At 35.3% G+C, this 26,212-nt stretch overlaps 4 protein-coding genes across 6 annotated transcripts in view; all 4 read right to left on the reverse strand.

The window, feature by feature from the left end:
- The window catches only part of LOC144850861 (uncharacterized), a 96,489-nt gene extending 95,902 nt beyond the window's left edge, over positions 1-587 (reverse strand). For both annotated transcript variants that reach the window (XR_013614125.1, XM_078708349.1), the window contains exon 1: positions 171-587. Coding sequence is in view for 1 of the 2 variants with exons in the window: in XM_078708349.1 (XP_078564475.1) it covers positions 171-518 (348 nt within the window). In the remaining variant the exon portion in view is untranslated. The remainder of the gene's footprint in view (positions 1-170) is intronic.
- A 51-nt stretch (positions 588-638) lies between these two features.
- Positions 639-4,175, reverse strand: LOC144850817 (uncharacterized). Its single transcript, XM_078708278.1, has 3 exons — positions 3,360-4,175; positions 1,580-2,838; positions 639-1,229 (listed from the first exon to the last, which is right to left on the reverse strand). The coding sequence occupies exons 1-3, from the start codon at positions 4,151-4,153 to the stop codon at positions 1,021-1,023; spliced, it is 2,262 nt and encodes a 753-aa protein (XP_078564404.1). The 5' UTR covers positions 4,154-4,175; the 3' UTR covers positions 639-1,020.
- Positions 4,176-7,497: 3,322 nt separating this feature from the next.
- Positions 7,498-12,512, reverse strand: LOC144849735 (uncharacterized). Of its 2 annotated transcripts, none has more exons than XM_078706763.1 (3): positions 12,415-12,512; positions 9,976-11,659; positions 7,498-9,594 (listed from the first exon to the last, which is right to left on the reverse strand). In XM_078706763.1, the coding sequence occupies exons 2-3, from the start codon at positions 11,654-11,656 to the stop codon at positions 7,805-7,807; spliced, it is 3,471 nt and encodes a 1,156-aa protein (XP_078562889.1). In that variant the 5' UTR covers positions 11,657-11,659; positions 12,415-12,512; the 3' UTR covers positions 7,498-7,804. The 2 variants fall into 2 exon arrangements, with proteins under 2 accessions (XP_078562889.1, XP_078562888.1); XM_078706762.1 differs by lacking the exon at positions 12,415-12,512 and adding an exon at positions 11,780-11,893.
- Positions 12,513-13,347: 835 nt separating this feature from the next.
- The window catches only part of LOC144850497 (deoxynucleoside triphosphate triphosphohydrolase SAMHD1-like), a 29,078-nt gene continuing 16,213 nt past the window's right edge, over positions 13,348-26,212 (reverse strand). Inside the window, exons 12-20 of the mRNA XM_078707778.1 lie at positions 18,298-18,342; positions 17,597-17,815; positions 17,245-17,336; positions 16,734-16,781; positions 16,296-16,497; positions 15,618-15,698; positions 14,800-14,904; positions 14,476-14,598; positions 13,348-14,088 (exon numbers count right to left, since the gene is read on the reverse strand). Of these exons, the coding sequence (XP_078563904.1) occupies positions 14,047-14,088; positions 14,476-14,598; positions 14,800-14,904; positions 15,618-15,698; positions 16,296-16,497; positions 16,734-16,781; positions 17,245-17,336; positions 17,597-17,815; positions 18,298-18,342 (957 nt within the window). The 3' untranslated portion in view covers positions 13,348-14,046. The remainder of the gene's footprint in view (positions 14,089-14,475; positions 14,599-14,799; positions 14,905-15,617; positions 15,699-16,295; positions 16,498-16,733; positions 16,782-17,244; positions 17,337-17,596; positions 17,816-18,297; positions 18,343-26,212) is intronic.

Raw genomic sequence — 26,212 nt, forward strand, 5'->3', positions numbered from 1 at the left:
GCCTAGCCTCTCTAATATTATAAATACTAGGGCAGGTAGATAGGCCTAGGCCTAGCTAGGCCTCTACTACTACTAGCTAGGCCTAGCTAGGTCACTAGGTAGTAGGCCTACTACTAGGCCTAGTATTATTATTTGGAAAATCAGAAAACACTGGGTAGAACACTTTTTACCTTTACTTTTATGTATTCAGGTAAAAAGCCAAGGTGTAAAAGCATTTCATATGGCTGGAACTGTAATAAGGTGGAACACACAGTTCCAGGCCCAAACACAAATGCTGTTTTACGATTCGGTTGGTCAGACAGCTTGACAGGTTGGTTGTCTGCATTTGAAGTAGTGCAAATTCTCCCGTAAATTGCATGATGTATCATTTCTTCCCACGGGCGGGGTTCGCTATGACTGTCAACATTATCAGGCACATTTCCTTCGTAAAAATTTCTCAGGAAAGATGCAATTTCAATGATGTTTTTCTTGTGTTTTCCGTAGCCCTGTACAATGTACGAATCATTGGGCGCCGCCATATTGTTTGTTTGTTGTTTTTAGTGCTGCTGCTAAGTACAATGAGAGAGGGCAGCAAACACATTTTTTAGGTTTTGTGTTACAAAAATGTATTTAAAATCATTCTACCTCCTACTATTGTTGTAGGCCTATTACACATTTCTATGGATATATTTGGCAACAATTATTATTTATAATTAAAATAAGTTATGTAAAATAAGTTATATATTTTACAGTATTTGTGATTTATATTTTTAAGATTAAGATTAAGATTCATATAAATAAATAACGCTTCAGCATTTATATTTATACATGCATAATAATACTACCGCTACAATAAAAACTGTACCATCGATTAGAAAAACACAAGTAAACTGTGCTAAGCGATGTGAAAGGGGTCATTTCGGTGACAGTGATTAATGCATAATCAAAGTGTACACCGTTTTGTTCGTTAAAAGAACTGTCGATTTAACATTCATCCTTTGTCCTTTCTCTACCCGAAATAAAAGTTCACAAAACTGAAAATCAAAGTTGAAAGTATAACCTGTCTTGCTGTTCATTTGAAACTATTTGTTCTGAACTCTCGTCGATGTTGCCGCTGGTTTGATGTTGCATCATATGCGACAGTAGATTACTATGGTAACCAAAAACAACTCCGCAAATTGTACAACCGTAAGATCCTTCTTTAGAATGTTTCGCAAGAATGTGATTTTCAACTACTTGTTTCTTGGCATCTGAAAATAAATGTTAAATTATTCTTATTATTAATATTACTGAAACAAGGATGAGAATATCAGCACGTTCAATCATGCATACGTATCGGCATGATCAGCTGTGCATTCAAAGCCTTTATTACAAGCATGATACAGCACACTATGGGCATTAATTCTGTTATACGAGAACGAGACATATTGTCGACCGTGCCTATTGAAAGTTTACTTTAGACATCCATGCCGATAGAAAATAATATATTACACGGGCATGTACAGCTGACCGCGCCAATAAGTACGTCTGTGATACAAACAGGATATTATGAATGCTGCGTACTAACAAAAGTAATGAATCAAGAATATTATGTACTCACTTTTAAAACTACAATGAGGGCAAACAAATGGAGCGGAACCCTTGTGTCGCAATTCGTGTCGAGCCAACGTGTCCTTAGTTTTTCCAGCAAATGAACAGTAAGAACACTTATACTGCCGGTCATTAGCCTGACTGTGATACATCTGCATATGGCGTTGTAGACTACTCTCCCTCAGACTGAAATGTTCGCAAAGATGACATTTAAAACGGCGCCATGACGGATTTTTATGCACTTTACGGATGTGTTCTTTCAAAAGGGTTTCGTGAGCACAAAGGTATCCGCAGGTGGAGCACAACACCGTCTTCTCATCTTCCGTCGCGTGAACGCGTTTATGATGCACGCTTAAAGCAGAGGTCGTTTTGAATCCCTTTCCGCATTTATCGCATACTAAGAGAATTGTATTTGCATGTTTTATACCTGTGTGGCGCTGAAGACCTGCAGATGTTTGCGACGAAAATTCGCACTTTTCGCATTGATAAAGATACGTTAATTTTCGGTGCATTGACAACACATGGTTTTTAATCTCATCAGCAGAAACCGTAGAATCACATGCTAGACATTTTAACAATGCGCATCCAGAAACAGCATGATTTGCCTCGTGGCTTGGAAGATCTTCTACTTTGCACGCCATACCGCAAACAGAACATAGATCGTGGGAAACCAATTCATTCAACATCATCTCTTCTTCTATTTCTTTCCGATCAAAACATTTCATAGCGTTCTTATCAGATTGCAGAGCGCTTTCAAATTGGTGAACGTACAAAATATGTTGACGTAAATGTTTGAACGAAATGCACACCTCATTGCAACCATCTTGATCGCAATTGTACAGTTGACTCGGCATGGAATGATTGCAGCGTAGATGATCACGCATTGTAGTCCACTTATCGTGTTTGAATTGACACGATGGACAGCAAAAACCTTCCACAGAGTGCGCATCAATGTGCATTATGCGCTCGGACCCAAGAACCATTTCCGAACAGTTAGCTACCGGGCATGTATAATAAACACTAGCATTATTCTTTCTCCACTCGGATTCCCATAGAATGATATCTTTGGAATTAATTACGGCAGGACTAGTTGTTGCTATATTCTTTGACTTCTTTGGCTTTGGCTCATCGCTACGTGTAGGCCTTCTAATATTGCTTATTGCTTTGCGTTTACAAATATCAAGTTTTCGTTTTTCTATATTGCTATTTTCCAAATCACTTCTGTATAGCCAATCTGCATTCTTTAGAATCTCATTTACAGATGTACAACTGTAAAAAAAAAATTCTGTTTCATTAGTCATTCTTTTTCGTGATTTTTATTTATTCTTAATCTTATAGGGTACTATCTCGGTTGGGGCGACTTTTTCTCATTCTCACAGATTTCCTCATCGTATTGTTTCAAATTAATTAAATTTCAGTATATCACCGGGCGGTTTAGAATTATTGTTCGTTGCCTATTGTATTTATATAATACAGGTTATATAATGTACCGTATATCCTCGGGTATAATCCCACTTCGGGCTAATCCCAGCCCTTACTTTATGCCTGATTTCACAATCAGGCATATCCCCGGGTATACAGCCCCAGTATTGATGAGTTTTAACAAGAAATGCTTATCAATCATTTTTTTCATGAACCAGGGTTTCCCCAGGTATATACAAGGATATGCGGTATATACTGTATACCTATACAGTAATGGGAAACTCGCAACCTCCAAACCACAATGTATAAAATAATACCAGTTGGTAATAACATAAATAACTATATAATACAAATTTGTTATTTTCTACCTGGAATTAGATTTCCCATTTTCACTGCATCCTTCCTCATTTGCTTGCATCTTCATATCTTCTTCATTTAAATTTCTATCTTGAGGTTTAATGACATCTGGACCTGCCTGCCTGCAGAGTCTAGCAGATCCCAGTAAACCTACCCCCATCATCTCTCTTATTCTCATAGCAGCAAGCCTTGCCAGCGGAAGTACCACTTTACGGTTTTCAATAGTCAATGGATTTAACGCAGGTTTTGCGTAACACACTGCTTTCACGCATATCCGTGGGGAATGTCTGACATAGCTATGATCCCTCCGACAGATGGAACTGTCGTTGGGTTCCATCTCTTTGATGCACTCCGACGAATGATTTAACTTTTCAGTTGTAATTGTATGATGCAGAGCAGAAGGTAAGTTACAACAAACCGAAAGGGCAACAAACAGGTTTTCTTTCCCGGGCCAAACAATGTTATCTCTTGCATATTTTTCATTCTTTTTATTAGTAATACCTATTCCTAATAAGTTTTCTTTTGTAACTAGTCTGTTTTTCGTAAGTGTTTCGTGACAACTATTGCGAAACTTTTCTATTTTACGATGCATTTTTATAAGCACTCGCTCACAGGGATTGCACATCCCGCCCCTTGCAATATTTACATGACAATAAAGTTGTAGTAACTGGTGTATTCCTTTACTTTTACTGCGAACGGAATGAATAGAGTTGAAGCATTTCCACTGAGTTGCACCACATGCTATGCAGGTGTCTTTCGTAACTTTTAGTGGTCTTGAAAGTTTAAGTACTACTTGCTCGTCCATATTTGTTCAATCAAAGGTGTTCAGCACAGACTGTAAGTAGATGAAAAACATTTGATTGATAATCCATGCTACCTTTGTTCTTCTACGGATTGATCATGGTATAGAAATAGACATCATGACTAGATAAATAAAAATAAAGTAATTAAATAAATACATAAAATTAAACTAGGCCTTTAATGATTATTTAATTTAAATCCTAGTAGGCCTATACCTAGGCTTAGCTAGTGAACTTAGGCCTAATGTTTAAACGCAAAATGCACAATCAATTGTATTGATACCAACCATACATTACAATTATTACAGTTTGCCTACTACACTAAATCAGTCAGTTTCCATGGCCAGTCAACAACGAATGGAGGCCCACACCACCACCAAAAACAGAAAATAGGCCTAGCCTAACTAGACCTCCTCTCTCTAGGCCTAGGCTAGGCCTAACTAGTATAGCCTAGGCCTACCTAGGGCCTAGTAACCTAGCTAGACCTCCTCTTTCTAGGCCTAGCCTAGTAGGAGGCCTAAAAAGGCCATAAAAACTGCAATAAGGGATGAGTACTACTCTGCTCTATATAATATAAGGCCTATTTATCTAACCCTCTACTTGCTAGCTAAGTAGTAGGCTTATATTATTTACCTTTTTTTATGCGTTAAGTTAACATTTATTTATTTATCGACAGACTCTTTAGATTAATCCAGGCCCGGCAGCAGTGCCCGGTATTGCCCGTGACTCGTGAGAGAACGGGGCATGATAATCCTTGCCCCCGGTAAGGCCCGGTATCGCTTTATGATATACAATGTTATCGAGTACATGCTAACATAACATTTAATGTTATTGTGGTATTTAATTGTACGTTTTATACATTTTTTAATATAAAAAACTGTAAAAAAAAATGTTTTTTCCAAAACTGAAGACCGCCCTCTGTGATAAATGATGTTTTGTGTGGCGTTTGGGTTGAACGCGTTGTGAAACGCGTTGTAACGCTCTGTCTACGCTATCAAACTTTAAGCTCTGTTTACACTATCAAACTTTATGTGACAAAAATGTGATGTGCTGATGTCATACCACTACCATATTTGGGTGTATCACTACCATATTTGGGTATATCACATATTTTTTGTCAAAATAGTTTGATAGTGTAGACATTTCAAATGTTTACACATTGCTCATTTCAAATTTTTACACATCGCTCATCATGATGTAGAGTTTTTACATTATCGCTCTGTCTATATGAAATCTGTTAACAAATGCGTCAGCCAACATACATCACAAAAAGTGACACTGCTATTTTATGGGTAACTCATTTGAAGTTGACATAGTTATGTTTATCCTGGCGTGCCATATCTTTCCGATCCTCCTCGCGCGAGCGATGATCGCGCACCAAGAGAAGATTACTACATGGAGGTAAAAAATAATTTTTTACCTCCATGACTACAAAGTAATAGAGGCTATATAACAATTTTTAAATAATAACCAAATTGCAAATTTACATTTAAACCATTGTTTTATTTCATAAGCAGAATAGATACATCATTTTGAATGTTAAATACTGCAATAATGATGGCGGAACACAACATTTAAATTAAAACTAAACATAAATAAACATTTTTATTTATTTTTTGTGCTCTTTATCTGCACAAAAAATAAAAATGTAGAGAATATCATTATTATATCCAAAATTATTCAGTATATTGATAACATGCTAGTAGGATTTTTGTACAGTTATTCACCTTTTTTTTTAATGGGAAAAGAATAATTTCAATTATAAAGACAAAACTAGAATTTAATTCGTCACTTTGACGAATTATAGGTGATCATTTTTATCATTTAACTGAAATTAATTTTTTTTTAAACATGCACGTACGTTAACATACGATCGGAAAATGTTGATGTATGCCATCCTATTATATGCTTATAGTGCTGAGTTGTGCCTATATGCCATATACAATATGTACAGTATATACTGTATATCTATATACAGTGTAGCATAGGTGAAATTGCGGGACACATGTTCTAATTTTTTGGCATGATGACGTTATCAAACTAAACTTTAAGATGACAATTTCGAAAGATAATTAATTGAGCAAAAAAATATAAGATTTGGAAAAAAATTTGGCACGTAGAAGCGCTGTGCGCGCTCTTTGAATTGTGTATAACTTTGACGAAAAATATGAAAAAACTACTTTTTCACTTCAACTGGCCATATGTTAACGTCACAACATCCGATAGGCTTAATTTTTATATGAATTAATATCTACATTTCATCAGCTTTCATAATAAATTATAATCATCAAGGTAACCTTCAATTCTGAAGAGCTGTAAGATATTCAAATTTACTGCGAAGGTGAAATTACACGGCCTACGTTATTCAAGTTTTTACGCGTGATGACGTCATTAAAATGAAGATAGTGTCAACTCATGATAAAGATAATTAATTAAGCAAGCACATACTGAAAGTTGTGCGAAATTCGAGCACACATAACCAAGATGCGCTCTGTTGAATGTGATAATCTACACAAAAAGATAACAAATCCTAATTTTTAAATTCAAGTGGCCATTTGATGACGTCAAAACATTTTGTACGTAAAATGTGTACATGAATTCATATCTACAACTCAATGGCTTCCAGAATAAGTTAAAAAAATCGGGGGTCATCTTGCATTCTGAAGAATTATTTTCATTTTAAAAAAGACCTATTTTTCACCATTTTCAGAACTTTTGTAAAATAAATGTGCGCATTTTGTCATTTTTAACGTGCTCGTATAGCGTTATTTTAAGTCGGAACTGACTCAAATTTGGTGAATGTACTAAGGATGGTGAGTAGAATGAGATTTGTAAAAAAAATTCATATTTTTTACGCTTTTTAAGTATCGCGCGCGCAAAAACGCATTTTTGCGCAGTAATTTTTTGAAACACGCAAATGGCCTAATTCATGCTCTAAATTGATCAAAACTTAATTTTGAGCGTTTTAAATTTTTAACGCGCGATATCACGCGCATGAACCTACGTGCGCGTGCGTTTTGATTTGCTAATATTTTTACCCGTGATCTGAAGTTTACGTGTAGTGAATTTCATTAATATGTGATAATGAATTATGGAGATATGATTGATAATGTGATTTCGCAAAATGGCGTATAAATGTCGTCACGGATGAGTGATCACGCTGGAAAGCTTATTAGGATTAAGTTATATTATTTGAAAGATATTCTGAAATTTTTGTAATCATTGACATTAAACTTTTTGAGATAATTGTTACACAAAATAGTGTACAGAAACAATAAAAAGAAAAAAAATAATAAAAAAAAAAATAATAATAAAGATTTTATACAATAACAATAGGTGATCATTTTATTCTAAATGATCACCTAATAAAACTTTTTTTATGCAAAAACCCATTTTCTGACAAATTTTTGGCTGTAAATATTCTTGATACAATTTTTGGTCAAAGTGAATAACCATTATGTGACATTAAAATGGCATATTTAACTAAAAAAATGGGTTTTTTTTAGGACAGTATTTCTTTAAGCAACCAAAAATTATTGAAACTATATATTTGTTTTTAAATTAATTAAAATGATTCTGGTACAAGTATCTATTCCTGTACTATTACCCGATTCAATTTAGCATAGCAATATACAGTAGATTACTAAAAAGCAAATTTATAGTTCCACTTCAGTTGTTCCTGCATCGTCTGTCAATGGTTCATTTAATTGCTCACTTACTGGCTCATTTAATTGCTCACTTACTGGCTCATTCAATTGCTCACTTACTGGCTCATTCAACTGCTCACTTACTGGCTCATTCATTTGCTCTGTAATTGGCTTGTTCAGTTGCTGCTCTGTTATTGGCTCATTCATTTGCTGCTCTGTTATTGGCTCATTCATTTGCTGCTCTGTTATTGGCTCATTCAATTGCTGCTCTGTTATTGGCTCATTCAATTGCTGCTCTGTTATTGGCTCATTCAATTGCTGCTCTGTTATTGGCTCATTCATTTGCTGCTCTGTTATTGGCTCATTCATTTGCTGCTCTGTTATTGGCTCATTCATTTGCTGCTCTGTTATTGGCTCATTCAATTGCTGCTCTGTTATTGGCTTGTTCAACTGCTTAGACATTTCCTCTGTCAATTGTTCCGCAAGTTCTCCTTTTAGATGCTCAGTAATTTCCTTTTCTTTTTCACTCATGTCTTCGGCAGAAATTGTAGCTCCATCAATCTCAACAGATATGTATGCTGTTTGGCTCTCCTCTCCACTTGCAACTGTTGCCATTCCTCCTGCATGAAGCTTGGCAGCTTCAGCTTCATCCATTTCAACTATATACGTTGTTTGAATCTCTTGACCATCAGCGTCATGGAGACTCACATCACCGGTTCCTTGCCTCTGATGTTCTGATCTTTGATCCAGAACGGTCATGTAGGTGGTCTGGTTGTCACCGGTGACAATCCCTTCATGGACAACAGTACCTTCTTCTGGTCTCCCGTCTTGGTTAATACGTACAGTAGCATAGGTCACTTCTTGCTGGTCTGAATTGCCAGGTCCTTCTTGGAATTTGACCGGTATCACATAAGATTGTTGACCATCGCCTTGTATTTGCATTGTCACCATGCCAGCCTCATTGACATCCGGATTATCACTTTGGACAAGAATTGTAGTACCTTCTTCTCCAAGCTGTTGAGATTCAAGCTGGTCTGCCGACTGGATAGTTATCGATGTCGGAACCTGGCCATCTGGTAGATATGGTGATGAACCAATTTCTTGTGGATTGTTAGTCGATTGTGTAATCTGTGCAGCCATTTGCGAAAGAATTTGTGAGACATACCGAATGCTTCCTGCGTCATTACCTTCAGAACTACTGTCAGCAGAAGTGCCGGCTTGTGAGCTACCCTGAACATAGGTCATCTCGGTTGGTGTACCAGATGAGTCAACACCAGAGACTAAAACCATCGTTTGCTCCTCAGATTCTGTGGGAAAACTGGATGTATTATCACCATCGTCTTCACCAGACTTGGACAAATTGGCAACTTTGTTATAAGGACCAGTCATTTCATCTTGTGATGTTTCCGCGTCTACAGTTGTCACCTGCACTGCTTCGCCACTAGTTAGAGTATCACCAGCAGATGTCTGGATAAACGTTCCATCAAGTTGCTGGATCAAAAACGTCGTAGCTGCAGCGTTTGTTCGTTTCCTAAACTTCAGTTTCGGAGATTCATACCTTGCGACGATTATCTTGCTGCAGCCATCTTTGGTGAGAAGGCCTGCGTTATCCTTTCCTCCACTGACTAGAACCAGTTGTTCACCTTGTAACTTCAGACCCATTTTCTTACGGTGCATGTCCATGTGTTTCCACATATTACCGCTGTAGCAAGTGTCCCATCCGCATATCGTACACTTGTAAGGTCTTTCACGCGTATGTTTGCTCATCATGTGTTCTTGAATAATCTTGTTTGTGGCACCTGTTAAATAGAAACAAAACAAAATAATATTGCTATAAAAAAATGGTTACATAAAAGGGATCATGTCAAAATATTTTACTGCAATAACCACATTTTGACCTACGGTGTTATTTAGCTTGTATGATTATTAGGTTACTAAATAAAGATTAATCAATATGTAGTTACTGCAGTAACTGCAGAATAATAGTCAAGTAGATACTGTAGTATAACTTTTTTTTCTAATTTGTTTGTAAAAATGAACAATATATGTGTATTTGTATATATAAAAAAATTATAAAAATGATAAAAACTCTTACAATTTCAAAACATATTTTTTTAAAGATAAAAACGATACATTTTTAAAAAATATTTATTTCATAAAAAACAAATATTACACTGTACCTCTAAAGTCGCATTGAGGGCACTTAAGTGGACTCATACCATTGTGTGTTCTCATGTGTAGGATAAGGTTGTTCTTTGTTTTACTAGCATAAGCACACAGCATGCATTTGAACTGCCGATTCTCAGAATGAATCCTCATATGGTACCGCAAACTGCTCTCTTTCTTGCCGACGTAATCGCACACAGAGCATTTATAGGTTTTCATTGGCGTGATTCGTTGATACAGTTTACCACTAGCTAGAAGTTGATGAACCTGGCGTAGATGGTCCTTCAATACGGCAGGATGGGCGCAACGAAAATCACAAAGACTGCAAGATATTTTCTTGTCGTCCTCATTAGCATGTATACGACTATGATGTACACGTAGGTTGTAAGCAGTTGATGCTCTTGCTCCGCATTTATCGCAGACAAAGTTCTTTTGGCCAGAGTGCGTCCACATGTGTTTTTTTAGATCAAACAGACGATCTGTTGAGAAGAAACATACAGTGCAACGATGTGAATGAGTCATCCGTTTGTGTTCAATTTTTACATGTTCTTTCAGTTCGTCTATTTGTTCACAGTGGAACACAACATCACATTCGGTACATACCAAAATGTCTTTATTTGTGTCGTCGTAATGTTTCTCCTCATGGAATGTAGTCTCCTCCTTGGCTTTACACTTAATTCCGCACAACAAGCAGGCTTGGAACCGTGGATAATAGTTACGACGTGGCTTCTTAACAACTGGCATAGCCTCTACTTCTATGTTCTCGTCTTGATCCAATTCTCCAACAACAACAATTTCATCTGGGTTTGAAAACACATGTTTGTGTTTCATGTGCTTACGAAGATCACCAAGAGTAGAGAAAGCCAAGTCGCAATTTGCTTGATCACACCGCCACAAACGCTGCTCTTTGAAGTGTTTACTGTACAGATGGCGCCTCATATCTCTCCAATATTTATGATTAAAAGAACACTCAGAACATTGAAACCCTTTATGCTTTTTAATGTGGCATTTTGCATGCATTTCCACTTCTTCTTCCGGCATCATCCCAGTGCACCAATCAACAGGGCAGTGGACCTCTGTAATGATATTTTTCTTTCTCCAGTTGGCTTCCCATTCATCCAATGTTTTGAATCCCTGTATATACATTGTTTCCGAAACATCTGCGGATTCTTCATCGCTCGTTTTCTTTCTTTTACGATTACATTTTTTCGGCAGTGACTCGGGCGATCTGTCAGAAGCTCTGTTGATTCCGGCATTGCTACGACCACTTTTACGAGTTAGTTTATCACCATCGCCATCCTCTTCATTACAATCTCCATCCTTTACTGTAGTATCACGCTTGGATGAAGATTCAACCATTTCCATGGCTGTGTGATCTGATATGAAGTGGTCAGCAATTTCCATCTTAGAGGTACCATGGAAGTTGCAGAGTTTGCATCTGAATAAAATCTCTGTAGAGAGTATTTCTCTTTCAGACTCATTTGCATCTTCTTCGAGATCAAATTCTGCGTCATCGGGGTTGCCTTGGGCTGCATCAACCACTACAGTAGCTTGTTGAACTTCTTCACTAGTAGATGCTACCAACTGTGCAATAGCGCTGTCTAATGTAAGGACTTCGGCACCATCAGCTGTCTCAATGCTGTCAGAGGTTACTTCACATTCGGTCAACACCACTTGCTTTGCTGGTTCTTCCATTCTCTATTAAAAAATAACATTTTATTTAAGCAGGCTGGGTATAAAAATCAAATTTGAGGCATCAAAAAAAAGTTGTATGTACAGTAGGATTCCCGTACAGTAGGACAGTATACGTTTTCTTACCTTCATTATGGTATTTAATGGGGTGTTCTTTAACACCTAGCTAGGCTGGCTATATAGGCATACGTACATACTCATCAGGGCATGGGGCCCACCCAGGAGGCATTAAAACAAAACAGGAAAGTCTGAACCAACCAAGCCCTTTTTATTTTCCATTTAAATATGGAACCGTCCATATTAACCATACGTTACACACACACAGACGGAGGCCTACTAAATAGCAGTACTACTATTACTAACTAGGCCTAGGCCTTCTAGGGCCAGGCTAGCTTCTTATCACGCCCGTCCTGTAACAATTATTCTTAAAATCATAATATAAATACAGCTACTGTCATAGACTAAACACATCGCATGCATAATTCGATTACAGTCTGGGTCTCGCCAAAGAAAATTAGCCTAGTCGGCTAAGCCGTTCACAAATATTTGAAGGGTGGTGGTTCTACCCGAAAGCTACCGCCTGTACATCGAGACTACAATACAGTATCGCGTACCAGACTCTGGGAAGTCGCTGAAATCGACGCCATGTTGCATTAAAATCAAACCACCTCCTTATTTATACAGTAATAAAACATTAAATGAATTAGGTCAGGTACTTCCCTTATTACCACAAAGAGTATATTAGGATCTTAGAATCTTACCTTATTAGTGTTTATGAATAGAAAAATAAGAGAAAACTACAGAACTACGCAAAATCTAAATTTTTAAAATCTTTTTCCCACAAAAGCGAACACTTAAAACGAAACAGACTACGAATCAAGTTTCACCGTTGAGGGGGCTCCATATTTTTTTTCTCGCTATTATGTTTTAACTGTAACTGTACTAATGCTCGGTTCCCACTAGAGACGCAACACAAGGACGGAACGCAACGTAAGTAAGTGAGTTGACACGCGATGGATTATTCACTGTCGCTTCTCACAACTCGCTTGCGTCGTTGCGTTTACGCCCTAGTGGGAACCACGCTTCATCAAGAACAGAAAACGGCAAAAAACAATAAACAATCAGGTCCTCCACAGATGTTACCAGGCCAGACAATTAAACGCTGAGACCACGTGATTTAAAGTTTTTCGTAAGAAATGAGTGTAATTTGTCATTTCATTCCATTGTAGTCTTTTTGAGAAATATAACTGTGGTGTGTCGCATGGAATAAGAGACTGTTACTACAAGGCCCATTTTTATTTCATCTTTATTTTCGAATTTAGGCTACATCCTACACTAGTAGAGTAGGTCTAACAAAACAAGAAAAAAAAACTATATTATAATACTATACTATAACAGAAATTCACTTAAATTTAAACGAATTTTTGATTATGTGGCGCAACCCTACAGACAATTAATAAAGATTAGTAATTTCAGGTCCATTTAAGGCTATATAATTAGTATAAGGTCTTGATTGCTACACATTTGATTTCATTTATTTTTTACCAACAAGCATAGTCCTAATGTGTAAACAAATATGTAAATGTAAGACTTTAAACATCTAAATATATAGGCCTATAGGCCTACAGTCCAATTAATGAATAAAAAAAACCTTTACCATTTAGGTTTAAAATTATAATCAAAATTATTATTTTTTTGTGTTTATAATTATACATAATTATATGAAGCATTAATCTAATATTCAGAATTATAATATATTTTTAACTTTGTTAAAGCTGAGTACAATTGCACTATTACAAATTACTATTAAATGCCTAATGCCTGTAATAATACACCATAATATTATTATATCAGAATTTATGCAATTCATTAAAATAAATTGTTTCATTATTTGTCAAAACTATTGCAACTTTATTGAATTACAATTAAAATAATAACTATCAATAAACCTTCTAATACCATTTGCAAAAAAAAAATTTTAAGAAGTATTGCAACGTGTTTGTACATTGCACTAATTAACATAAACATCAACATACTATATATTAAAATGTTATAATCAAAATACTATGAATTTTAGAATATGAGTATAGGGCCTATATATTTTTAAAAATTACTGATTGCAATTACACTATTACACAATGACTAATTAAAATAACAACCATCAACACACCATTTTATTTAATAATATCCATTGAAATACCGTACCAACTAAGATGAACAAATACAGTTTGTAATGTTGAATCATAATGGCTTAATTACTTAACTTTTACCGGAATTTGTTTTATGTTATAACATATAAAAGTTATTAGTGGATAATATTCTCTCAATAAAGTCTGCTTTGTACAGTAACTGTATATGTAAAATGTTGGCTGTTCTTGACTTTACTTGCTTTGCTAATAAGTAGATTTGCACGTTTGACATGGCTTATGTTGAGGCTAGAAAAAAACACAATTTATTTACTCAGAAACATGATGATATTAGTCAATAGTTTAACAAGCTTACTCTGTAAGTTAAGCATAAAAAAAAGGTAGCTGATAATGTAGGTCAAGCAGAATTACTAATAATTATAATTCTAAATGTGGGTATATTTAAATTGCCATTATACTGTTTTTGTTTTTAAATTGTACGGAAAGAAATAATTATCATTATATAAATTCATAATTGGTAACAGTATCAAAAAATATATTGTCATGCTCTCCTTGTTTTTTTATCCTGTTCATTCATGATTAAGTCAACTAAATACATACTTTTGGTAATTTTTTATCTGATAACCAAAGTAGTAAAAGTGAGGAGAAAAAAACAGTTAAAAAACACATACTGACCCATTTTTTTTTGTTTTTAAGGCATTCTTCAAAACCTTTCTTTGCAATGTCTTTTTTCTTTTCGTCTTTGCAGTAAACACGTATTTCCATTTCATGAAAGTGATTCAGTAGCATGCTGGACACCTGTTAAAAAATCAAATAACCCAATTTTGTGTTCTGAAAATCTAATTTAGTTACATATCTATTTCTTTCTTGTTAAAATCCTAGACAGGATAGCAATGAACTACTGTTAGGTGACATAATTAAAATGTAATGTATTGATTAGAAATGCTAATCTTAAAAGATTACGGTATTATTTAACAAAATAATTTTACAGTACAGTACCTTATGTTTAGGGATTGTAAATGCTTTTGTATTGTCTTCTTTTGAGTAAAAGTAAACAGATTCAATAGGATTTTCTTTTTTCTTCCCATAATCATATTTAACGTGCTAAAAAATAACATTTTTGTTAAATGTAAATGTATTATCTCTGAGTTTATGAATTAGAGGTCCGACAGAATATTCAACACCATCACTGACATCAGTAGACTTTACACTATAAAACCAGTGTTTAAAATTTTTTAAATAAAAGAACCGACTACATAATTTATAAACATATTACAACTTCAAGTTGTGGCAAGACACATTAAACTCGCTTATGAACAGAAATCAACTCTAGGTGCAACAGAAACAAAAAAAACTATTATAATGTACTATATCATTTATTATTCTATAGGCCTATGCATAACTATTAGTCTTCAGTACATTAATTCGATTTTGATTTTTTTAGTGAATATAATCCAATAATTAATTATTATAATTATATAGATCTGTTTATAACTAGGCCTATAAAGGTTAAATGCATGTTGGTGTAAATGGATTGTATTATTTTGCTTAAACGACGATGTTGGCTGTTGAGATGCTGGTTTCAATCATTACTTTTAGTAATACGTTTTTCCTGTACTATTAGGAAAAATAGAAGTACATCTAAACCATTTAACTACAAATTTTATAGATGATATTGTATAAAATACAAAGTTGCATAAAACAATTGTGTATCTCTAAAGCTATTGTTTTCAGATCAGTCAGTAACGGTTTTGTGTATCATAATTGTTTGTTTTACCACCACCGGTAATAGAACCACCACACTGTACTATACTTACTTCAATAATTAAATCCAATGTCTCGAGTTGGCCGGGCTGTGCACTTGCAACGATCTCTTTCTTAATCTCGTCATCAGATTTCTTTACAGAAACAAAAATACATTTTTGAATTATTATTGATCAATTGTTCTAATAATCACCGCAAGAATCATACTGTAGATAAAAAAGATTTTTTTAAAATAATGTTTATCAGTCAATTCTATCTTATTTGAGAAAAGAAAAAAACATGCCATAACACTTATCAATGTTTTTTTATTACAAGCATTTGACTGAAAGCACAAACGAAATTGAACTCTAGCTAGACTTTAAAAAAATTAGCAAACTGTTGTTACAACGATATTGAAGACTTTTCTCAAGGTAGAGAAACAACATTTGATAAATGTGTCAAGATAATTAAAAAACAAAACACAATCACCTTACATAGCCTATAGGCTACTCATACTACTAAACACACATTTTATAGAACAAAATCTTTACAAACAATCCATGGCAGATACCAGTAAAGATCGTGTCAACTCATAATAGTTTAGCGAGTATGGAGCAGAGAGTTACACAGGGAGGATTAAAATAATATTTTACATCTCCCTGGTTACATATACATATTATTATGAAGCAGAACAAGGGTCTACAGTAAATTGTAAAACATGGCCTAGTTTGCATATAATATGTAGATTTTACCTTTACTACTTCTTCATTGCTCTTTGGAACAGCATAAGTTCCAATACATTTATACAGCTTCCGCTCAAACACTTTTTTCACCATATCGCGAGCCTTTTCCATGTCTGGATGTGCATCTGATGATTTCAATATATCATACAGTACATTATCTGTCAACAGCTCATAAGCTTTCATATCATAAATAGATTCCGACATTTTCTTTCTGAAATCATTAGATTATATAGTTGGTTTTTTTTCTATAATGATTTAGTGTTATAATCTATACTAAATGTAATATCTTCTGACAAAAATATTCCTATTTAAGCCTGTTTTTTTTATCCAGGCAATTCTATTTACTTATAATGATCGTTGGTTTTTGCACATATAAACTTACATTTCCATCTTCTGTTTCATTTTCAACATGCAACTATATTTGCATAATTGAAACCAGTTACTTACCCATCATATTTTAAATGTTGATTGGCTAGAACTAATGCGTCAACAATCCTAAATATAAACATAAAACTATTAAAATGTGTTCTGAAACTGGCTGAGATAGACATAGAGGAAATATTGAGGGATATATTTGCCTAGTGAAAAACAGGCTTAAACATCAACTCTCAATAGTAAAATAGGCCCCACTCACTAAGATTGTAGTGAAGTAAAGGATTATTATTATTATTATTCTTTTTCCACTCAATAAAAATGGGAGGATTCTCATTTAAATGATTTTCTCATTTTCCAGTTTTACACTCTTGTTTTATATTTTGTTTTAGTTTGGAATACTTTTATGTTTTTGTTCATGTACTTTTAAGTTAAAATTTCACAGGTTAATTTCTTAACTTTATATGTTTGAGATTTTAAAAAATGACCATAGGCCTATAGTAATTGTTTGATCATTTGTCAATGAATGATGAATATAATTGTTTAGAGTATGAGAAAACGACTATTTAGCCTATACCAAACTTACATTCTTTCAATGACCAAGTTTACTTTGTGCTGACAGGCTCTTCTATGAAGAAGATGTCGTGTGTAAAACATATCATATAAATTTCCCACTTCCTAAAAATGAGAATTTTACTTTTTTTTAATTTTCTACTACTGATTTTAGACTGAATAAACAAAACAATTAAAAAGAAATAGTACATCGCATAACCCTTTAAAAGGGTATTCTTACTTACAAATCATCATATAGATCCTAATTTCCTCGATGTACCGTAATTGGAATTCTTCAAACAAATCCACATTCCCTTACTCAAGATATCCTCACACTGATTTCAACATTCATCCCTTACATCCACTCTATTCTTTATATACTTTACCTTGTCTCGGAAGCATATCTGCTGACTTTCACCAACTGGCAAAACTCTTGCAAGTTTCATTAAGCGTTTGTGATCAAAACTGTTTGAGAATCCAAGCATATGACCATCACGTGCAAAGTAGTCCCATTTATCAACATCAATTCCGTTGCGTTTATTTGCAACAATCTCGTACAGAAAGTGTTTCTCTTTACTTCTGCCTTTATAGGTGTATGGAAATTCCTGAAAAATAATATCCACTGAATCAAGATAATGATAATATTTTAATTGATTTCTTTTTAATTAATCATTTTTAAAATATTATATCCAAAATACATCTGATTGGGAAAATATACAATTTAGAGAGACGACGTAGAACTGTTTGGATGCAGGATTTGGTGGTAGAGGGTACGGAAGGGTAAAAAACGTTATTGTTGTCCGGGTCTAATCCTGGGATAATTATTTAATTACCCTAATAGGTTGTTTTCTACGTCAACCTATATCGTTTTGATTTGTATTGAAATTATATAACAAATGTCTTTTATTCCATAATTATTAATTTGAGTGCCACTAACAATAAAGTTAATTTTACAAAACTGTACTGTACTGAAAAGAAAATATGTACCGGTACTTAGTTTTGGAATGGTTTAGGCTTACTGTATGTGTTTTGTGTTAATATTATAATCATTTATACAAAAAACAATAACACACGGTACTGTACTCACTGCCTTCAGTGGCTCAATAATTTCCTTCGGGGTCAAATCACATTTCTTAAAAATCAAATAATAAAATTACAGTATTGACAGATAGGCGAAATATTGTTATTTATTTTATTGAACATTTTTATATATATTTCCTTCCGTCCGTCTGTTCATCCTTCCGTTCGTTCATTTATTTTAATAAATTGAATGACACTCTCAGTTCTAAAAATCATTGATTTCCAAAGTGGTTAAGTATAGAATATCAACAAACCATGTGAATTATTGTCTCTCTGACAAGATACATTTTTCTTTTGTTATGTTAAAAGTAATCGTAAACTGATAATCTGATAATGATGAACAAAACAAAAGATCTTTGAGGATCGTTTGCTTTCTGTGGTCAGTCTCAAAATATGGAATAATCTGTCTAAAACATTAACAAGTGAAGACACTTAATTAACGTATCCCTATCATTATATAAATGTGCACTATGCAAATGTTAATTGTGTCGATATTTTATAATAATGCAAATACGATAGCCGGTATCACTGCACATCTAGTCATTATACGCAATAAAACAAAATGAACCGTGTAGATAAGATTTCGGCGAAATTTCTTTTCGGAAAATTGCCTGTCGGCGAATTGTTTTTCGACGAAATTTCCTGTCAGCAAAATGACCTGTCAGCTAAATGTCCCTTTCTTTATTCTCTCATAATTCGTGCCGTGACCTTAGGCAGTTATATTCAAGAGGACGGAAGCATTAGAAAACTTATAGTTTACTACGGCTGAAAATGGTTATTTGGAAACTCGGGGAATGCGCAAGAATTATTTGATTAGTGAGTACGTTTGTCGGCGGCTGGGGCATTTTTGTTTACTGGATTGGAGTATGTGGGTCACACGGCCTTAGGGATTAACGCCTACCCGAAATATGTATAGATTAGTTTGACTTATTTTAGGATTTCGTTAATTTCAGACTATATATACGTTATACAAATTGTTTACTACTGATTGTTAAACAAAAATAATTGATAATAAATCATTATTTCTTAAATTATGAAATAGAAGATCAATACAAAAGAAGTATCATTTAATGGAAGAAGAGCAATAATTAGGTCTAAAACTATTACGTCAAAAAGTCGTTTTTTATAAGAAATATTTCGTGTTTACTGTATACTCTTAAACTATACATCTCTTTGTCCAGGCCTAATCCTGAGATAATTATTTAATTAGCCCTAATAGATTGTTTGCTAAGTCAACTTTACTATCGTTTTGACATTAAATTTTGTATTGAAATTATATAACAAACGTCTTTTAGGGCCTAATTCATAATATACAAAAATAATAACACACAGTACTGTACTCACTCTCTTCAGTGGCAGTACAGGGGTGGCGCCAGGATCTTCCCGACGCGGGGGCTACATTCCCCGACGAGGGGGCTATGCGAGCGAAGCGAGCATCACAAGGCTGGGGCCAGGGGGCCGCCAAGGGCCCCGGTGGGGGTCCAGGGGACGAAGCCCCCGGAAGCAACGCGTTCTAGCGTCATTTGAGGTCATTTTAATCAGATTTAGGGTAGCAATTTTTTCCATTTTTTATAATGCATAAATAAAATACTGCGTGCAAAAAAACGATGCGCGATGACTGTTTCAATCCATATTTTTTAATTTAAAAAATAAAAGTTCAAAAAAAATTTAGAAAAATAGAGTTGGAGGTCCTGGAAATTGGACTTATTATACTTCAAAACATGAAACAAAATATATAAGTCCCTATCATGGTTGTGACTGAGCTAAGAAATGTTTGAAAAATAGAGATGTTAGGTCCCGGAAAATGCACTTCTTGTACTTCGAAATATGACCAGCTTTATTATTGAGCTAAGAAAATGTTTAAAACTAGAGCTGCAGGTCTTCAAAAAATTGCATTTCATACTTTGGAAACATCAGGCCCAGAGGCTTAAAAAACGCAAGCGTAGACCTTTTTCAGTCGGGGAAATAAGTTTATTCCTCCCAAGTGTATGCCTGCGTACCATCTGGACTTCCGGGTGGTGAGAAATTCATGACATACAGGACATTGAAAATTTAATAACTTAGCTATAATAAGATGTTGGCTAAGCGAAAATGGCATGTTTTTTTGTTTAGTAATGGATGAAATATTTATTTTAGGTGCCCCACGGTACAGAAGGTTACTTGTAAATTAAAAAATTTGTGAACATACGAACAATTAACATAATTCGTGTTTGCTGTAGTGTAGCGTACGTCGACACAGTACACGACGTAACCGTCGGTAAACTTCGCCTGGAAAATAACTACAGTACACATTTTGGTCCCTGGATGGAACATGATATCACGACCCAACGTTGAACGATTCGTACAAAGGGATACCGCCAGAGCGTACCTATAGCTATTGTTTAGTAGTAAGTTAGATCGCTGGCAATAATGAATGCATATAAAGTGCATAATATCACTCTGACGTACTCTCACGGTCAATGAAACGTCGAGGTTTTCTAGGCGCTGAAGCTACGAAGTGAACGCGAACGAATTATATTCCCCGACAAAAAGTACCCGAACCGTCGGTAAACTTCGCCTGGAAAATAATTACATTACACATTTTGGTCCCTGGATGGAACTTGATATCACGCGTCTCGACCCAACTTTGAACGATTCGTACAAAGGGATACCGCCAGACAAATGCGTACCTAGCTAATGTTTAGTAGTAAGTTAGATCGCTGGCAATAATGAATGCATATAAATTGCATAATAGCACTCCGACATACTCTCACGGTCAATGAAACGTCGCGGTTTTATAGGCGCTGAAGCTACCAAGTGAACGCGAACGTTTTTTACTGTATATTATATTCCCCGACAAAAAGTACCCGTGTTCCCTTCGGTAACCGTCGGTAAACTTCGCCTGGAAAATAACTACATTACACATTTTGGTCCCTGGATGGAACATGATATCACGCGTCTCGACCCAACGGTGAACGATTCGTACAAAGGGATACCGCAAAAAAAGTGCGTACTAGCTATTGTTTAGTAGTTATAGTACAGGAAAACTATGAAATATGGTTGAAAAAATTGCAACAGAATTTATTTCACCACAATGCATTTCTATAAGGTCCCTATATGAACATACTAAAAGTCTAGAAAAATCCAGGTAGGGGAAATAGGTTTTTTTAAACAAAATGGCCGCCAATGGCGAAAATGCCTAAAAAAGGACAAAAAAACATAAATGATAGATCTAATTACCACTTTATAACAGTTTTTACAATGGTTTATATATTTCTTTACAGTTTCGAAGATCTGAACTACAATATACACATTATTTTAAGTGCTGTTAATTAGAAAATGGCCGAAAAACAAATGTTTAAGTATCTAGATATATCCCTATTGTTATAATATATAAAACGCAGTCCTTCCTATGCTTAATGCATAGGATTACGGTGTCAATAATACATTTGTTATAACAATATATTACAACATTGGTGGTGCCAGCGGAGAGGAGTAAAGGGATGGGAGATCATATGGGAAGGGTGAGGGAGTCTGTCCGCCCCCCTCCCCCATCCCCTCTCCCCCCACCCCCTATCCCCTCTCCCCAATTGGCTATTTTCGGGAGTATATGTAGACAATATGATGATGATATTTCTTAATATAAAACAATACCCCATTGAGTGCTGTTTCAAGGATTTTCATTTTTAAAAGTGACTAAAACTACCCTTTACCGGTATAATATTGTCGGAACTTCTGGGTGCGCTCCCATTGATGGCCCAGCCAATTGATGCTAGCTGCGCTCTCCCCACCCCCACCCCCCTCATCGGGAAAATCCTTGCGCCATCACTGGACTACAATCTATTACCGTATTTATTCGGATAAACGCTACATTTAGAAAAATTGAATAACCTACCCCACCGCAACCCCTCCCCCGCCCCATCAGACATCATTTTGAATTTATTTCCTCGAATGTACGCCCCGCCACATGCATATTATACACAATATTGTATTTTAACACATCTCTATTTGTAATAGAATTCACTGAATGACATGATGGTGTTGTGTTTGTTCATATTTAAAGGGTGTATTTATTTGATTATACATGTTACCACATTACACCCACAAAAATAAACGCCTCTCTCAGAATAAACTCCTCACAACGATTACACGCCCCCACTACCCTCCTTAAAAATCAACCACCAAGGGCATTTATTCAAATAAATGTGGTCATTTCACTTTCATCTTGTCAGTATCTCATCCTCCATCTATTGGTGGGGAATTGAGCATGTGCTGATGCCATGGCATTCTTAAAAAATAGTGGAGCAGCAGTCCAAACCATATTTTCTGCAGCTGCAATTCATTTTACTACAACCTTATTTACAGGTACATCTAATCAACTTTAATAGTTTCTCTGGTGGTGCTGGTAATAAATTTGTCATCAATACTTTCCATCCCTAGTCTGTGGGTTGAAGAGTATTTCCTATCCACTGCTATACCTGGTAATAAAGAATCACGAAAGGAAATTTTGCAGCAAGGGAATAGATTTGCTTTTTGCAACTTTCTCAAAGAAAAGTGGGCTGTCTAAAGTCTCCATTGACTTCCCTCCATATATAGCTACCAATGCCAAATTCCTAATGCAATGTTTTCTTTTTTTTTTGGAAACTGTTTGGTTTACAGAATTTGACATACAACTCCAACTGTGATGTGATGATGATTTTTAAGACCAACACCTTTTCCTAAACCAAATTTACTTACGGCCCATAATTATAGCCATTAAACACAAGAGTTTACTTTGCCTTCACATAACGTAACAAACATACATGGTACATAATAAATGTTTTGAAATGTTGCTGTTCCGGGCCAAGAGGTTTGATGTAGCAGTGCTCCCCCATTGATAACATACAGTAGGCAGTGAGATGAAGGATTCTGAGTAGTCTAGCAGTGTGTATGGAGTCAATGGAGTAAAAGAGGGCTGCAGGAAAAGTACAAGGTTCTTTTTCAACAAATGATGCATTGTGTATGACTGTCTCACATAGCCATCAATGATGAAATAGTATATGTGAGGGAATGTGCACTGCTTCTCTATTGATGAATATGGTTGATTTTGACCCATGTGTAATAATATGTTCTTTCCTCTTAAATTAATATCACGGTTGCTTCATTCATTGATTTAATACCGTATGTTCTCGATGGGGAGCACTGTGAATGCATGTAAAGTCTTTCCTTGGTGTGAAGCTCTGTAAAAATTAATTTGCTTTTTATACATGGAATCCAGGGATGTGATACTACATCCCATCTATTTGGTATAGGAAAAGGTGTCTTAAAAAGTCATAACACCTGGGCAGTAGTATGCTTACAAACTTTGTAAAACCAAACGTCTCCAAAAAAAAGAAACCATTGCATCAGAGGAATTGGCATTGGCAGCTATATACTGTATGGAGGAATACGTTCTGGGAGAAAGTAGCAAAAAGCAAAACAGCACTTGAAATAAAGTCTATTCCCCCAACAACAAATGCTGCAAAATGTCATTCCCTGCGTGTATATTACCATGGTACAGCAATGGATAGAAAATACTCTTCAACCCACAGACTGGGGGATGGAAAGTTGCAAATGGGTCCATTGATGACAAATTTACCCCCAGTGCCACTGTTTGTGACGAATACCACGGCATCAGCACATGCTTAATTCCTATCTATAGACAGAGGATGATAACTGGACAATGATAATGATAATAGATTGTAAGATTGTATAATTCTATTGTTGTGACAGTACAAATGTAAATGAACTGTTTTATTAGACACCGTAGTCCTGCATTATAATGCATAATACTATGTTGTCTATTATTATAACCGTGGTGATATCTTGATACTTAAATGTGTGTTTTTGCTGCTAAATAGCACTTAAATTAATATGTATATTGCAGTTTAAATGTTTGACACTAAAGAAATATAAAAAGCATTATAAAAACTGCTATCAAGTGGTAATTAGATATACAATATATGTTTTTTGTTCATTTTTAGACATTTTTCGCCATTGGCGGCCATTTTGTTTAAAAAAACCTATTTCCCCTACCTGGATTTTTCTAGACTTTTAGTATGTTCATATAGGGACCTTATAGAAATGCATTGTGGTGAAAAAAATTCTGTTGCAATTTTTTCAACCTTTTACTGATTCTGAGCATATCTTTCCTGTACTATTAGATCTCTGGCAATAATGAATGCATAAAAGTGCATAATAGCCCTCTGACGTACTCTCACGGTCAATGGAACGTCGTGGTTTTCTAGGCGCTGAAGCTATATGAAGTGAACGCGAACGTTTTTTACTGTATATTATATTCCCCGACAAAAAGTACCCGTGTTCCCCGACGGGGGGCTAGGCTCCCCGACGAGGGGGCTAGAGCCCCCGTAGCCCCCCCCCCCCCCTGGCGCCACCACTGTGAATCAGTGGGTCCCTAATCAGCTCTTTAATATCCCTTTCAAATCTATGCCTCTTTAAAAATCAAATAATAGAATTACAGTACAGACACAGAATATGTGAAATATAGTTATTTTGAACAATCCAAATAATTACACCTAATCTGATTTTGTTTTGATTTTGATTTATTCCTTTATTTTGTTATTTCTTTATTTCCTTTCGATGCTAAAAATCATTGATTTCCAAAGTTGTTCAATATAGAATATAAACATATAATAGCAACATTTTTAATCTACAAACCATGTAAATGGTTACTGATAATTTGATAATAGTGCATCCATACCGCAATAGACATTACAATATTCAAATCAATAATTTACAAATTTATTTATAGGCCTATGCATTATATAATTTTACAATACTCACTTCGTTCACTTCGCCTAGGACCACATTTAAAATGAAACAAAATATATAAGTCCCTATCATGGTTGTGACTGAGCTAAGAAATGTTTGAAAAATAGAGATGTTAGGTCCCGGAAAATGCACTTCTTGTACTTCGAAATATGACCAGCTTTATTATTGAGCTAAGAAAATGTTTAAAACTAGAGCTGCAGGTCTTCAAAAAATTGCATTTCATACTTTGGAAACATCAGGCCCAGAGGCTTAAAAAACGCAAGCGTAGACCTTTTTCAGTCGGGGAAATAAGTTTATTCCTCCCAAGTGTATGCCTGCGTACCATCTGGACTTCCGGGTGGTGAGAAATTCATGACATACAGGACATTGAAAATGTAATAACTTAGCTATAATAAGATGTTGGCTAAGCGAAAATGGCATGTTTTTTTGTTTAGTAATGGATGAAATATTTATTTTAGGTGCCCCACGGTACAGAAGGTTACTTGTAAATTAAAAAATTTGTGAACATACGAACAATTAACATAATTCGTGTTTGCTGTAGTGTAGCGTACGTCGACACAGTACACGACGTAACCGTCGGTAAACTTCGCCTGGAAAATAACTACAGTACACATTTTGGTCCCTGGATGGAACATGATATCACGACCCAACGTTGAACGACTCGTACAAAGGGATACCGCCAGAGCGTACCTATAGCTATTGTTTAGTAGTAAGTTAGATCGCTGGCAATAATGAATGCATATAAAGTGCATAATATCACTCTGACGTACTCTCACGGTCAATGAAACGTCGAGGTTTTCTAGGCGCTGAAGCTACGAAGTGAACGCGAACGAATTATATTCCCCGACAAAAAGTACCCGAACCGTCGGTAAACTTCGCCTGGAAAATAATTACATTACACATTTTGGTCCCTGGATGGAACTTGATATCACGCGTCTCGACCCAACTTTGAACGATTCGTACAAAGGGATACCGCCAGACAAATGCGTACCTAGCTAATGTTTAGTAGTAAGTTAGATCGCTGGCAATAATGAATGCATATAAATTGCATAATAGCACTCCGACATACTCTCACGGTCAATGAAACGTCGCGGTTTTATAGGCGCTGAAGCTACCAAGTGAACGCGAACGTT

The sequence above is a fragment of the Antedon bifida genome, chromosome 8 (genome assembly GCF_963402885.1).
Source record: "Antedon bifida chromosome 8, ecAntBifi1.1, whole genome shotgun sequence".
Taxonomy (NCBI): domain Eukaryota; kingdom Metazoa; phylum Echinodermata; class Crinoidea; order Comatulida; family Antedonidae; genus Antedon; species Antedon bifida.